Below are 16,575 nucleotides of genomic sequence, written 5' to 3'. Positions count from 1 at the left end.
GTGATGTTTATATCCTCTTTCTAACTACCACGTTTACTGCAGTATTCCCTGATGGACAGTACTCTAATCATGTATCCTTTGCTAATAATTTTCCTTGGGATGGTCTTTATTTCGCTTTCCTTCGGGTTCGGCCTTAATCATCCAACCACTTTCATTATTGAAAGAAGGTAAAGAAGACTTGACAAGGTAGCAAGACTTTTAAGATATTTCAACTTTACATCGGTCGATTTCAAGCTAAATCGTCGTCAAGAAATTCACCTTGAAACTGACAAAAAATTCAGGACACCGGATATATAAAAAACACTACTAGAACTGTTTGCTATTAAAAGTGCCTGAAAAAGATATTTCATATGGGAACAATTGTTCCCAGAAAGAATTTTTCAGATGTCTATGCGTTTTATTGTAACTCCAAATGATTCCGGGAATCCCGAGTCAAGCGAGAGAAAGAGAAATAAATATTTCAGCTCCTTAAGCTATGCCTTTTCGTATACCATCAGTAACATATAAAAAGATAGTCTTTGACATTAATAAGAACTTTAGTTTTAATTTGCTATGCTATTTTAATTGTATGTAAAACGTATATATTTTATTTGTATAATTGTATACATACAATTATATATGTATAATTGTATGTATACATCGTTAGGAATAAGATCTCAACTGAATTTGTCCACTTTTCATTTAGTGAATTATATGTTAACAATACCGTGCTGTAAGATAACATCTATATTTTATAAAAGCTAAAGATGGTTATAAACAGACGCCTGTTGTACTGTAACTTAACTCCACCTCCACCTACATATACATTAATGGATCCGGTTATCAAAACTCAGCAATTAAATGTATAGGATGTTAATCAGAGGTTTTCAAATAACTTTTTTTGTCGTTATGCACACAAAGGAAATATTCGCAGCTTCCTAGAGCTCATGGGAAATATTGAGATATACCCTGACCCTAACGTGGTGATTCACACATTTTTGGGGCAAATAGGGCTTCTGAATTATAGTGTTATTTACGATTCAAGATTGCTTGATATCATTTCCAGTACACAAATGTAAAAGAGAAGGAAACAACTGCTACTCTGGATCCGTTGCAGTGTCGAAAACAAAAAAAAAACACAATAAGTTAAAGACCACAACAATAAAACACACAATAAATATAAATACATAAGATAGTTTATATACACAGGTTGATTGTATGACCATAAATGAAGCCAGGCACAGGAGTGACTGTACATAAGGCGACTCTGACAGGAAATGAATAAGTAGCGGTCGTGGGGGTGTGGAGGGGTGGAGGTGTTGATCAGCCTTACTGCTTGGGGAAAGTAACTGTTTTTGAGTCTGTTGCTCCTGGCGTGGATGTTAAGAAGCCTCCTCCCTGATTGGAGAGAGCAGTGTGGGTGTATCCAAATTAATACAACGCCAGTACAACATTTGTACAAAATGCCACAGAGCAATAAAAGATTGTGCGATATAATCCATGACTGAAGATTCTTCAGACTGGTATTATTGTGTTCTCTGTTGGCAGGACTAATAGTACTGCAGATTCCTTGGAATCAGTGCATTCTGTTATTGATATCCATGATCTGCAGTCAGGAGCCACTTTCTGAGGTACAATTGTACACCTGCTTGTTAATGCAAGTATCTAATTAGAAATTATGTGGCATAAAAGCATGCAGCCATGGTCAAGAGGTTCAGTTGTTGTTCATACCAAACACAAAAATGGGGAAGAAATATGACCTAAGTGACTTTGAATGATTGTCGGTGCCAGACAGGGTGGTTTGAGTATCCCAGAAACCGCTGATCTCCTGGGCTCTATTCCAGTGAGCAGCAGTTCTGTGGATGAAAGCACTTGCTAGTGAGAGAGTTTGGGAATATTGGCCAGAATGGTTCAAGCTGACAGGAGGGTGACAGTAATTCAAATAAACAGGTGTTACAACAGTGCTGCATGGAAGAGTGTCTCTGAATACACAACATTCCAAACTTTGAAGTGGATGAGCTACAGCAGCAGAAGACCAAGAGCATACACTCAGTGTCCACTTTATTGGGTACAAGAATTACTTCATGACGTGGCCACTGAGTGTAGGTACTTGTGTGCACGCATGCAGAACTGTCAAGGTCAGGATCACGAGATTTACGGTCAGAAAGAAAGAGATGCTAAAGGCATTTAAACATATGGAGCTGGGTTTGTTCAAATGTGTCAACATCAGGGAAATGTTAGGGGTGACATTTACGAGCAGCTATAGGGACACAATTTGCAAATCATTGAAACATATGGAGCTTTGTTTATTTTTATGGGCGCAAGACATCAAACAAAATCACATTTGTGAGACCAAAATGATTGATTGCTTCTGCTGACATTTGGTGAGCTTGATTTTATTTTTGAGAGTGAGATGGACAAGGACAGGCCAAGTTTTGGAACCAAGATGAGTGAGGCTTTGTGTTTTGTTTTACAATAAGTATTTTATTCAAAAGCTCCAGGTGAAGGGCCACAGTGCAGAACACGGCAAAAGCTGAACATAGCTGGTGCAGATGGGATAAATCAAGAAATTTCAACTAGGGTTGGCACAAGAAAGAACTTTCAAAGGCTTTTGGACTTTGAACTATGTATAATATATGTCTTATTGCTTTCTATGATTGCATCCTCCTCACTTTCATACATATAAGGACCAGTTCATTTTGCCCCAATTATATATAAAATAGCTGGAAGAAAAGACAGGTGTGCAGGACTGTCATCCTCCAAGAGGACCACAAGCTTGTTGTTGGGTTTGAAGGCTTTCGTGCCTCAATGATACGGAGAGCTATGTTGGCTGGAGGCCGGGCTTTATGCTTCGGCTCTTGGGAGGGTCATCCATGTCAAACAGGCCAAAGGGCAGAAGCCAGACTAAGTGTGGTCCACCAGTCCTCCAGGTTCAGGAGTTACAGCTCTGACTGGTAAAACCAGTGGTTACAGAAAGACCAATGAAGAATCCTTCTACGTCTGAGTCTCCTCCTGGGACATGCATGGCTGACAGTAGTGAAAACTGAGAGGAAGCTACAGACATGGTGAAGGAAGCCCCGAACATCATAGGAGATGGAGGACCTTCATTGTTGTCATAGGTCCTGTCATAGGGCAGTAATTAGGTAAGTAGGTTTGTCATAGTTTAGATAAAATATCATATTGTTCATAATGAGGGAAGGAATTCAGGTGTTTTGAACAATGTATTTTTGAATAAATGCTAGAGATTCTGCAGATGTTGGAAATTCAGAGTAACACATACAAAATGCTAGAGCAACACATCAAGTCAGGCAGCATCTATGGAGTCAACTTTTTGGTCTGAGACCCTGAAATTTGCTCTGCAAGTATCGGCCTGACTTAAATCTCTCCTCCATCAGATGCTAAGGCCTTAAAACCCTGCCTTCCTAAATCTCTTTTCCTTCCAATTCTACAACCACTGCTTGAAGAAAACCACAGGAGATTCTGCAGATGCTGGATATTCAGACTAACTTAGACAAAATGTGGAAGAACTCAACAGGTCAACCAGCACCTATGGAGAAGCATAAACTGTTGATCTTTGGGCTGAGACCTGAGCTCCTGATGAAGAGTCTTGGCCTGTTTATTCTTCTCCACAGATTCTGTCTGACCTGCTGTGTTCCTCCAGTATTTTGTGTGCATTATTTTTGAATAATTTGCCCAAAATTTCTGAAAATGTAAATTGAAAGCATCTTCCCTCTGCCCCTTTTGACCTGAGATGCACATCTAATTGGCGATTGAAACAAGCCAAGTTGCTGTCTGTTATATTGAACTGATTGGAATTAGGCCATTCAGCCCATTGAGTCTGCTATGCCATTTTATTGAGGCTGATTGATTATCCCTCTAAACCTCATTCTCCCACCTTCTCCCTGTAACCTTTGAAATCCTTACCAATCAAGAACCTATCAACTTCTGCTTTAAGTATAACTAATGGCTTGGCCTCCACAGCCAACTGTGGCAGTGAGTTCCACAGATTCACCACCCCCATTCTACAATTCATCTTGTACGCTGATTTTCTATGTTCTATCTCTGGCAAAGGCAGAGGGAGAAAATAAACAGTTTTGAGCAACTCATTCACAATTTGAGAATTTAATTTCTTACACTTGACAATGAATAATCCAAAAGAATCAAAGGCTACATTAAAAATAATCAATTATAATCATGTCCAAACATGAAGCCACCTTCTATCCATCTTCATTTAAGGTGAAAGTGACAAGCGTATGCTTTTGAGTTTATCTTACACATTTTGTTTTAAAGATAAAAACAATTTATTTTATTTAGAGATCCAGCATGGTAACAGGCCCTTCAAGGCCAATGTGCCCACTCTGCCCAATTACACACAAGAGATCCTATACACCTGTACACAGCAGAATTGAACCCTGGTTGACGGCACTGTAAAGTGTTACACTAAAAACTATGCTGCCGTGTCGACCTATCCCTTAGTCAAATTTGAAAGCAGTTCTTTGGGAAAATAAAGGTGGAAAAGGTTGGGCTCGCAAACACGAGGAATTCGGAAGGTGCTGGAAATACAAACAACACACACAAAATACTGGTGGAATGCAGCAGGCCAGGCAGCATCTATAGGAAGAAGCACCATCGACGTTTTGGGCCAAGACACTTCGTCAGTTGGGCTGTGGGATTTGGCTTCTCAAAGTTATTTGAGAAGTAAGTTACAACGTTTGATATGTAAGTTACAACCACAGCATGGAAAAGAGAAAACAATGGTTCTGGAACTTCAATTATTATCCAATACTCCTGGACCTATTGGGAAACCACTTTTGTAGAAAAATTTGTCACGAACAATCATGGTCATGAGACCCTGACAACCTACTTCAAACGACACAGTACATAATGATGATGACTTCTGAATCCTCAATTTTCTCTAGCTTTCTAATTTATGTATCATTGATACATATTTTATAATTTACACTTTTTATAAATTGCTTCCAAATTTTTTTGGATGATAAACCTGAGTCTTGTTCCTGTGTTAGTCCAGATCTTGCCGTTACCATAATTATTAATATACTCAGGCTAGTTTACAAAATCAAGCCCATGTGTAAAAGCAGAAATAGTTTGAAAATAAATTATATAAATTAAAACTTAGAGTATCATAAAAAGTTAAAAAAAATTAACACCTTGCAGTGCATTATGCACCCTGCAGGGTAGGTATGCATGACAGATAGGAATAACACATGTAGGTCATGCACTTGTTAAGAATGCACAGTGAACCTTTAGGGCAGGCGTTCACTTATATAGCAACTTCCGTGTTCCTTTTAGGATTTCACAAAGCACTTGAGCAGTAGTATTCAACGTAGGAATTGCACTGTATATTTACACAAACCTAATGAGTGAGGCATCAGGATTGCTCTCCGAGCTAGTTCAATCATCATTTACATTCACCCTGCAACAAAAGTGGTCTCAGAGTAAAGTTTCCTCTAAAACCTGCACCGTTGACAATGCAGTATTTCCACAGTTCCGTAACGGAATTTTCACCCTGGATTTCTTTATGTTCAGATCACTGGAATGAGATATCAACACATAATTTTCTAAGGTAAATGTGTGATCTTCTCAATCATAACTGACAAAGAAAACATATGTCAAGTGTAGGGGAGGAGTGCAAGAAATGATTGTGAACTTGTTCACAAAAGTTTATGAGAGTTTATGCCCTCCGTCAACATGCCCCAAAATGTATGTGTCTGTCCTTCAATAATAAAGGTTCATGACATGGAGAGAATGTTTCCATTAGCGTCAGATTCTAGGACCAGAGGGCGCAGCCTCAGAATACAAGGATGTCCCTAATGAACAGAGACGAGGAGTAATAAGAGGATGGTGAATATGTTGATTCATTGTTGTGGAGGCCAAGTCATTGGGTATATTGAAAGTGGAGGTTGATTGTAAGGTCATCAAAGGTTACAGGGATAAGACAGGAGAATGGGTTGACAGGGATAATAAATCAGCCATGATGGAATGGCAGAGCAGATGTGATGGGCTGAATGGCCTAATAGTCTTATGAAAAGACTCTGAAAAGTGTGAACTACCTCCATCAACTTGGGAGCCACCTCTCAATGAAGGCAGACATTGTAATGAAATTTATCACTCCAGTCAGTGTAAGCACAGTCTTTGACAGAATGAGGATAACTGTTTGAAGAGTAAGGCCTCAAACCTGCCAGAGTATTCACAATTTATTGGGCAGCAGTAATCCCTGCTTTCTGAATGCTTCTGAGTCATGGACTATCTTACAAAATGCACCTCAAAATACTGGAGAGGTACTGTGGCGGCTCATTTCCTAGCGTATGCGAACCGACTCACAATTAGATAGCCTACGGGGGTTTGCGAGCACAGAGCTTTGGAGCCTCTTCGCCATGGGGGGCCGGTTGACAGAGGCTTAAAAGTGAGGCTGAAGTTTTGGAATAAAGTTTTTCCTTCGACTGCAGTTACCGACTCCGTGTCGTAATTTTAGCGCTGTTTGTAGCACACCGCTACAGTACCACCAATCCCGTCTCTGCAGGATGAATCATTGTTCTCCCTTGGGCCAACACTCACAGCACAAAGGCCATAATCATACTAAAGGCTGATTTATACTTGTGTGTTGCATCTACGCCGTAGGGTGATGTGCACTTCTCCAGAAAAGTTACTCACGCGTCGCGGCGATGCAGACTGCAACAACTGTGATTGGTTCGTCTGGTAGCATCGCATTTCCTCCTACGCATTTCTGGTTGCTTCTCTGCCACGTCTGTACACCGATGCAAAATAGATTAACCAAATCGTCAAATCTACCTGCCGACATGCGAAAATGTTTGAAATGCATTTCCTCATCCATGTCTCTCATGAAGAATCTCAACACAGTGGCATAGAAACCCCACCGCCAACTAGCGTTTTGGCGCACACCAATGCATGTTTGCTACGGCGTAGAGTGATGCAGAAGTGAAAATCAGGGCTGCGGTGTAGCCCATACACACTAGTATAAGTCAGCTCTAGTGGGTAGACTACATCCCTCGCATACCTGACACTAGATCCCAAATTCAGAATCTGAATCCAAATCTGAATTCAAATCAGAATCAAAATCAGCTTTATTATAACCATCTCATGTGACGTAAAATTTGCTTTACTTTTTGTGACAGCAGTACAGTACAAAGACATAAATTACAAAATTATTAATAGTGCAAAAATTAAGGGATGATGAAGCAGTTTTCATGAGTTCATGAACCATTCGGAAACCTGATGGGAGAGGGGAAGAAAGTGTTCTTGAATTGATGAGTGAGGGTCTTCAGGATCCTGTAGCTCCTTCCTGATGGTAATAACGAGAGGAGGACATGTCCAGGGTGGTGAGGGTCCTTGATGATGGACGTCACCTTTGTGAGGCACCATCCCTTGAATTTGTCCTCAATGGAGGGGAGGACTGTGCTTGTAATTGAGCTTTCTAACCCTACAACTCCTGCAGCCTCTTGGAATCCTGCGCGTTGCAAATCCTTGCAATTCCACCTGAGAAAGAGATTACTATGTGAACTGAGGAAATCATTCAAGGATATTCTCCAATGGTTCTTTAACATTCTCACAATTTCTTGTGAATTTGTGTTCTATGATTGGTTAAAATGGAGAAATGGCATTTGAGATAGCATTTAGAACTTTGAACCCAACTGTCAGGTGTCTATGAATAGTGGAGTGAATATTTCTAAAACTATCTCATCAAGCACTTCCTGTCCCAGGAGCGCAGTGCCTATCCATCCCACATGGGCCTCCACAACCACCAGAGGATCCATAGGTTTAGAATGGAATCATTCTGACCTTGAGAGACAGTTTCAGAATTAAAAATGAAATGGGGTGCAAGCCAAGTGTAATTGAAACGGAAGTTTATGGAGTGTTGAACAGGAAGATGTGTATGCAGTTGAGAGCAAGAGAAATACATATTCAACGGAGTTCGAGATTAATGGTCTCGGAGTATAACAGGTGTGCAGATAAAGGACAGCAAACACATGTTCATAGAATTTTCTGCAGGTAAGAGAAAGGTGTGCACGTAATGCTCTACAAGAGAGGCGTGTCTGCAATGGAGACCAAGGAGCATAGGACTCGTGTTCATAGGGTGTTGGAAGGTTAGTTGATCATTGTAAGTTGTCCCTAATGTGTAGGTCAGTGACAGAATCTGGAAGAGTTGATGGAAATGTGTGTAGGAAGTGGTCAAAAAATGCTAGTTCAAACAGGTGTCGATGGTCAGCACGGACTCGACGGGCCAAACGGCCCGGATTACCATTGTGCTGACTCGGAACCCGGGAAGGAGGAGGGCGGGGCTCGGTTGCGCCAATCGGAGCGGTCTCGCCTAGCTGGCCAAGGTCTCGCGTGATCTGGGTCAGGGCCACTGCTGCCGCAAGGGAAGATGCTCCGAGTATTTGCGCCGCGTCGAGGCCTAACGTGGGCGGGGGTGAGTGCGGCTCCGGGGTCGGCTTGTCACCGCGGGCCCTGCCTCCCTGGGTCCGCTGCAGTGTAGAATACCGAGGTTTCGGTGCGTCCTCGGGCTCCGTTTAATGCGGATCCAAGCGCTGTAAACTCTCTAGCTGGGCTGGAGGTCATGGTGTTAACGATAGGGTGACCCTCGATTCTAGGAGACTTGCAGCTGAATTTCACCCCTAGGGGTTGCTGCAGCAAAATGAAACCTGCATTGATAAAGGGCTTTTCAGACGCCCGGCAGACCTTTGCAGCTAATTAAATACTTCAGAATCTAGTAGAAGGAAATATAATCACCTGGCAGCTGCAGAACTCTTGAAGGGTCAGTTATAACTACTCCTGCTGGAGTCTGCACTGAAATACATGGCAAAACGAATTTCTGTTGAGACAAAGTGCTGAAAATGGAGGGGGGAGGTAAGGGTGCGGAGGTGAGAAAGAGAATTAGGTTTATTATCACTGACATGTTGTGAAATTTGTTTTCTGGCAGCAGTACAGTGCAAGACATAATTACTATAGGTTTACATTAAAGTATAAATAGTGCAGAAGTGGCATAGTGAAGCAGTGTACCTAGACCATTCAGAAATCTGATGGCTGAGGGAAGAAGCTGTTCCTAAGCACAGAATGTATAGTCACCCAGAGTACATGATCCAGCGCATACAGTCAGGTAATAATATTGGCACAAGTCCTTGAATTGGCATGGCCTGAAGATTGACAGGCTGACTTAAAGTGCAAGGTGCATGCTTGTGTAAGACTGTGTAATGTTCCTGACACTATTAAAACAAACGGTTGTATAAATATGTAAAACAACAGCAATAAAAACTAAAAAGCAACCAGTATAGGCTGTGAGTTGGGTGGGGGTTCTGTTTTTCATGACGTTTCAGGAAATCATCAGCTGGTCAGCAGCAATAGTGGTGTAAGGAACAGGATATTTTTGACTAGGTAATTTTCACGCAGCAAGATTTTAAGAAAACAATTTTGTTGTAGTGATTTAGTGTTTGAAAAAAATCTAAATTTGCTTTGCACCAAAATGCTCAATTAGTAAAAGGTGTGCGAATTCCTGATACGAGCTCATTGCAGGTACTTCTCTTCCCAGCAACACACACACAATGCTGGTGGAATGCAGCAGGCCAGGCAGCATCTATAGGAAGAAATACAGTTGACATTTCGGGTGGAGACCCTTTGTCAGGACTAACGGAAAAAAGAGATAATAAGAGATTTGAAAGTGGGAGGGGGAGCAGGAGACCCAAAATAACAGGAGAAGACAGGAGGGGGAGGGATGAAGCTAAGAGCTGGGAAGTTGATTGGCAAAAGGGATACAAGGCTGGAGAGGGGGGAGTATCATAGGATGGAAGGCCTTGGAAGAAAAAAAGGGGGAGGGGAGCACTAGAGGAAGATGGAGTACAGGCATTAAGGGATGGGGAAAGGATGCTGCAGTGCCCTAATTTCTTCAAGTGTTAGACATTAAATAGTAGTGCTGTCACTCAAGTTGAGTATGAATTTCTCTATGATGTTGTCTATAGATGTGTCCTCAATGGCTGCAGAGGCTGATCCAAGATCCACAAGTTCTGATGTGGGTGAGAGTAAGTGGTGGCTGTAGTTAGTGGTTGGGTCTTTTGGGTATATTAAGAACATAAGACACGGGAGCTGAATTAGACCATTCAACCCATTGAGTCTGCTCTGCCATTTGATCGTGGCTGATTTATTGTTTCCCTCAACTCCATTCTCCAGCCTTCTCACCGTAACCTGTGACACCCTAACTAATCAAAAACCTGTCAACCTCCACTTAAAATATACCTGATGACTTGGCATCCACAGCTGACTGGGGCAATCAATTCCACAGATTCACCACCCTCTGACTGAAGAAATTCCTCCTTATCTCTAAAGGGATGTCCTTATGAAGCTGTGTCCTCTGGTCTTAGGCTTCCCTAAGAACGTATCTCTCATATAAAAATATCCTCTCCACCTCCACTATATCTGAGCCTTTCATGACTGCATGATATTGGTACCAAATTCTATTTGCCTGGATTTTGCACGTTACCCTAAAATGGTAAACATTGGAATTCTGATGTACGTACTATATGGAATTTGTATTAAGATAACGATCCCATTTTATTAAAAGTAATTTTATTCTTTCCTGGCTATTCTGCTCATTTCAAATTAAGAACAAATCAAAATGAAAAAGTTGCAATATTCTCAAGGTCAAAATAAACTAGAAGACAATGTTTAAGCCAAGGTTGGGTAGATTTTTGCATAGCAGGGGATATAAGGGTTATGGGGAAAAGGCAGGTAGATGGAGAGAGTCCGTAGCCAGATCAGCCATGATCTTATTGAATGGTGGAGCAGGTTCAAAGGGTCAGATGGCCTACTCCTGCTCCTATTTTTTTATGTTATGTAGAAGAGAAACAAATGGTGCCATTTTAAACACATGAGATTTGGCAGATGCTGGAAATCTAGTGTAACACACACAAAATGCTGGAGGAACTCAGCCGATTAGTTGGTATCTATGGAGAGGAGTAAAGAGTTGATGTTTTGGGCAGAGTTTCTTCAGCATTTTGTGTGTTGTGCAATTGTAAACCAGTTGAGCTAAATAAAATTAGTGGCATGTAGGAAAATTTTCCACTTTTATACTTTGTCATTTTTATGGACATTGTTGAAATGTGTAATGTGAGTAGAACTCTAGGTATAATCATGAACTGGCAGACTAGAAATTGAGTATCTAGATGATGTGGTAAGTTCTAGAAACAACAGTTGGAGGAACCTTGTTATTTTGTGAGTAACATCAGAAAGCATGTGAACGATTGTGCTATCCCTATATCCGGCTTCAAATGTTTCACTGATATTCTCCAAATAATTTGCCAACGCAGCTGGTATGATTCCAGATCAACACTCCTTCTCCTCCCCCTTGTTCTGTCTCTTTCCTTCCCCCTCTTCCCTCTCCCCCCCTTCCCACTGCCCCTGCTCCACTCCCCACTCCCCCTCTCCTCCTCCTCTCCCTCCTCCCCCTCCCTCTTCCTCCCTTTCCCTCTCCCCCTCCCCTTCTCCCCCCCTCCATCTCCCCCTATCCCTCCCTCTTCCCCTCTTCCCTTTGGCCTGAAATGTTGATTGACTAGTCATTTCCATAGATGCTGCCTGACTACTGAGTTCCTCCATTACTGTATTTTGTGAGTGTTGCTTTGGATTGCCATCATCTGCGGCCTATTTCAAGTTTACAAATGTGATGCTGCAGGGTGGGCTTGAGTCCCCATCATCAAGTGCAAAACTATTTAAACAATGTATTGATTTAACTATTTCATACAGATGGGGAATTCTGCTTCTGGTTACACTTTCTCGCACCTTACTGGAGTAATTAACTGCAGGCCCCTTTATGACTGCAGTAATAATTCTGCAATCATTAATCATTTATCCTGAATGTCCTTGTACATAAACATTGCTGGGAATTGATGTTGACAATGATATAAAATATTGTCTCAACAATATCTGAAGCTTAAGGTTGACAATGAGAACTAATGTTTACTCAAGTACTGACCTTGAATATATTTGTATTTTGCATGGGATCCCACACTGAGGTCTTTTGAAATAGATGGGAAGAGATTCCATGGCTTCACGTTAACATTATTGGAAGAAAGTTTCCCACAATGCTGAACAATATTTTTTGATCACAATAAATGTTTTTGCATTTTTGTATAGAAAATGCACTAAAATCTTAAAGCCTCATCAATGTGAAACTACAGTTTGGGCCATGAACTTCATTGTATGGTGTTCAACTCCATTTGCAATTCCTAGAGAGTTATACAGTAAACAAATGAGTCGTTCAGCCATTGAGTCTGCATCAATCAAACATTCATGGTAGTTAGTCCCTTCCTTATTCTTCCCACACTCCCATCAACTCTCCCTAGATTCTACTTCTCCATAAATACTACTGAAACTTACAGTGCCCAGTTACCCATATCTCTGGGATCTGGGGAAGCACCGGATAGAAAGCAGCGGTCGCTGTGAGCGTTTGTAAACTGCACACCGACACCAGTGATCAGGATTGAGTCTGGGTTGCTGGAACTGTGAGATATTACCTCTCCACGATGCATCGCTGACTTGCCCAGATAATATGGCCATAGGCCTATAAGATATTAGAGCAGAATTAGGCCTTTTGGACCATTGATTTTTTTTTCCACCTTTCAGTTGATTTTCTCTCTCAACCCTATTCTTCTGGCTTCTTGTGCTACCTTCGTCAGTGAAATGTGTTGTTTTGCATCAATGACCAACATGGTCCAAGATGTGCTGGGGAAAGGCCACTAGTGTGAGTATGCTTCTGGCACCAACATAGCATGCCCACAACTTATCCTAACTTGTACATTTTATAGAATGTGTGCTAAATTTATGGAAACTGTACCTGTGAGAAAGGGCCAGCATGGTTCTGTAGTGGTGAGTGTAACACTACTGCAGTACCAGCTGTAAGTCTGGGATTCAATTCCTGCAACTTTCTGTAAGGATTTTGCACCTTCTCCCTGTGACTATGTAGGTTTCATCTGGGTGCTTTGGTTTCTTCCCACGTTCCAAAGACATACGAGTTAGGGTTAGTAAGATTTCCCGTGCTGTTGCAGGAAGCATGGAACACTACTGGACTGCCCCCAGCACATCTCGGACTGTGTTAATTGTTGACACAAAGTAATTCCTTTCACTGCATTGTGGTGTACATGTGACAAATAAATTTAATCTTTATCTTTTACATGGGTGATAATGGTTGGCTTTGCCAGCAACGTGTACGTTATATGAATGAAAGAAAAATGTTCCTCACTGCCACGGGTTTAACTTTTTTGTAGAATTTTTTTTATTTACTAGAAACAAAACTGACAATAATTATAATAAATTATTTTCTTTCTTTGCAGATCTGCCATCTGCAGCGACTTCAGAGCACCCTTGTACTAGCAGAGCACAATAATGAGAAGCTGACCCCAATTACCCTCAATGCCATTACAGCTGCTAAGCAGCTGGGTGGAGATGTAACCTGCTTAGTTGCTGGAACAGACTGTAGCAAGGTAAGAAGCGTTTGCCATAACTTATAATGTCTAAAGATACTTCTGGTTCAAAACCATTGTGATGTTGTACATTCATGACCGTAGAGCTTTATTGACTTCTACACAAATAGGACTTGTATTACAAATATAATAAAACATTTGGTACCAGAAATGAAAATTTTGTCACTTTAGTGCTGCTGTTGATATAATCCAGAGGTTTCTTTGTGGGTTTCTCTTGCCTTTCCTGCATTATTTCTCTAAGATTGTGTTCAAAGCTAATATTTGTTTAATTCTTACAGGTGGTGGAAGAGGTCAGCAAAGTGCAGGGGGTAAAGAAGATTTTAGTGGCACAGAATGATGTATTCAAAGGTTTGCTACCAGGTGGGTAAGTTTGAAATACTTACTGTGACCAGGCGGAAAGTGTTTGGTGCATCAGGTCCATGCTACATTTTGGCAAAGCAATTATATATTTCATTCTCCTTCGCGTGGTTTTCCCTGTATCCAGGCAACATATTCTGCTTCGTGTGCCAATCATATCCCTGTTCAAAGAAAATTTAGTATCGAAGTATGTATATGTCACCATTACTACCCTGTAATTCATTTTCTTGCAGTTCACAATAGAAAAAAGAAATACAATAGGATCAATGAAAAATTGCACACAAAGAATGACAAACAACCAATGTGCAAGGGAAAACAAACTGTTGAGATACAAAGAAAAAGTGTATAAATAATAGAGAACATGAGTTGTAGAATTATTGGAAGTGTAAAAAATGTAGGAACTGTATCGGTATATTTGCACAGTCTTTCTTGGTGATATTGTGTGAATGTTGTGTTAATATTTAAAGGGCATCATAATTGCTCTCTGAGCTAGTTCCATCATCTTTTACATTTACCTTGCAACAAAAGTGGTCTCAGAGTAAAGCTTCTTTGAAGACCTGCGGCTTTGACAGTGCGATATTTCCACAGTTTTGTAACAGAATTTTCACCCTGGATTTCTTTTTGAAGACCAACAAACACAAATGTGCAAAAGAAGATGAACAGCAAATATAGAAAAAAAGTATAATGATAATAGATAAATAAATACTGAGAACATGAGTTGCAGAGTCTTGGAAAGTGAGTCCACAGGTTGTGGAATTTGTTCAGTGTTGAGGTGAATTATGTTATCCACACTGGTTCAGGAGCCAGGTGGTTGAAAGGTAATAACTGTTCCTGAACCTGGTGCTGTGGGATCTAAGGTTCCTGTATCTCTTTCCTGTTGGCAGCAACAGTGGGTGTCCTTGATGATGGATGCTGCTGTGGAAGCGCTCCTTGTAAATGTGCTAGGTGGTGGAGAGGACTTTTGCTGTGGTGGACTGAGCTGTGGCCACCATTTTCTGTAGACATTTCTGTTCTTGGGCATAGGCCTTCCCATACCAGGCCGCGATGCAACTAGTTGGGATATTCTCCATTATGCATTTATAAAAGTTGCCAGTTTTAGATAACATGCTGAATCTGCACAAATGTCTAAGGGAGTAGAGGCGTTGCTGCTTAGAGTAAATGGTTCTTTTGCCATTTACTGTAGAGGTAATTTATGTTTAAGAACTATTTGTGTGAACATAAAGGCTTAGCGGACAAATACTATAAAATGGAATGTATGGAGATGGCTATTTGATGGCTGGCATGAACACATTCTCACGTTCCTGTCTCTGCTGTATGATAGCCAATTAACCCACTGGTACCTATTTGGAACACTGGAGGACATAGACCCTTCAACTAATGGAGTTGTTAGGGTGATGTGAAATTGTTTAGTGGCAACGGTACAGTGCAAAGACAAAAATAAATAAATGGTCCAAAAAAAAGGAATTACGAGTTAATACGTATGGACAATTCATAAATCTGATGGCAAAGGGGAAGAAGCTGTTCTTGAGTCATTAAGTGTGGGTCTTCATGCTCTTGCACATCCTTTCTAATGTAGTAACAAGAAGAAGGTACGTCCAGATGGTGCCTTCTTGAAGCATCGCCTCTTGAAAATGCCCTTGCTGGTGGGGAGGGTTGTGACTCTGATGGAGCTGGTTTTGTTTACAACCCTCTTGCTTTCCTGGACATTGGAAGTTCCATACTAGTCTGTGATGAAACTGGTTAGAATACTCTCCACTGTACATCGATAAAAATAGTAAGAGTCTTTGGTGACATATCAAATCTCCTCAAATCCTTAATGAAGTGGAGCTGTTCCTTCATGATTGGGCCAGGATGGATCCTCTAGATGTTGATGTTCGGAAACTTGAAGCTGCTTCCCCTTTGCATTGCTGACCCCTTGGTGAGGACTGGCATGTGTTCTCCCAACTTCCCCTTCCTAAAGTCCACAATCAATTCCTTGAACAACTAGAATGATGTGTGATAAACTAATTGCTGGAATTAGAATGATGTATTCTGCGGAAGGCAGACTTCAGCTCAGTGGTGGCTGTGAAAAATTGTTAGTATTTTAGTGCTTAAGTACTAACATGCTGCTTGTAGATTTCAGTCGAATTGTTCATGGTGATTTTGAGGCAGAGTTTCACTCTTGAACTCTTTTTTAAATGGCCTTTCGATATCGTTGCTGTGAGGACATTTGTCATGCTTCCAGTTTCTTATGATGTTGACTATTTGTACTCTGTATCACTAACATATGGTTTTTGTAGCTTCAAACACTGCTTTTAAGATTTATTATTGGATGTTAAATGACATGATTAAAAACAAACTAGTGGTAACATATGCTGTGCATTTGAATATTAAATCTCTCCACTGTGTCACTAGAAGGTGTATGGGAAAGGATCCAAATAAGACAAGGACACTTAAGATATACAGGCATATGCAAGCATCTAATTCTTTGTGAATGTTTCATGCTTCACTTGGGCAATTTATGTCAATTGGGGTTCATTGTTATTTTTACAAATATAGTTTTTTTTCAACCTGTTTAAGTGTATCTTTAATGTTCTGCTTTCTGTATCATTAACAGAGGAACTGACACCCCTTGTTCTGGCTACACAAAAACAATTTAAATTCACACATATCTGTGCAGGGGCCTCTGCCTTCGGAAAGGTGAGTTTAAAACACCAGCACTAAAATGTTCCATGGAACACACAGTACAGAAGTG

The 16,575-nt window shown here is 40.9% G+C and overlaps 1 protein-coding gene across 1 annotated transcript in view; it reads left to right on the top strand.

The window, feature by feature from the left end:
* Nucleotides 1–8,292: 8,292 nt before the first annotated feature.
* etfa (electron transfer flavoprotein subunit alpha) overlaps nucleotides 8,293–16,575 on the top strand; it is a 78,735-nt gene continuing 70,452 nt past the window's right edge. Inside the window, exons 1-4 of the mRNA XM_059946643.1 lie at nucleotides 8,293–8,428; nucleotides 13,335–13,484; nucleotides 13,763–13,844; nucleotides 16,438–16,520. Coding sequence (XP_059802626.1) covers nucleotides 8,384–8,428; nucleotides 13,335–13,484; nucleotides 13,763–13,844; nucleotides 16,438–16,520 — 360 coding nt within the window. The 5' untranslated portion in view covers nucleotides 8,293–8,383. The remainder of the gene's footprint in view (nucleotides 8,429–13,334; nucleotides 13,485–13,762; nucleotides 13,845–16,437; nucleotides 16,521–16,575) is intronic.

Source organism: Hypanus sabinus, chromosome 21 (genome assembly GCF_030144855.1).
Source record: "Hypanus sabinus isolate sHypSab1 chromosome 21, sHypSab1.hap1, whole genome shotgun sequence".
NCBI lineage: Eukaryota > Metazoa > Chordata > Chondrichthyes > Myliobatiformes > Dasyatidae > Hypanus > Hypanus sabinus.
The sequence above is the reverse complement of the archived record's forward strand: the minus strand, read 5'-3'. Positions and strand labels throughout refer to the sequence as shown.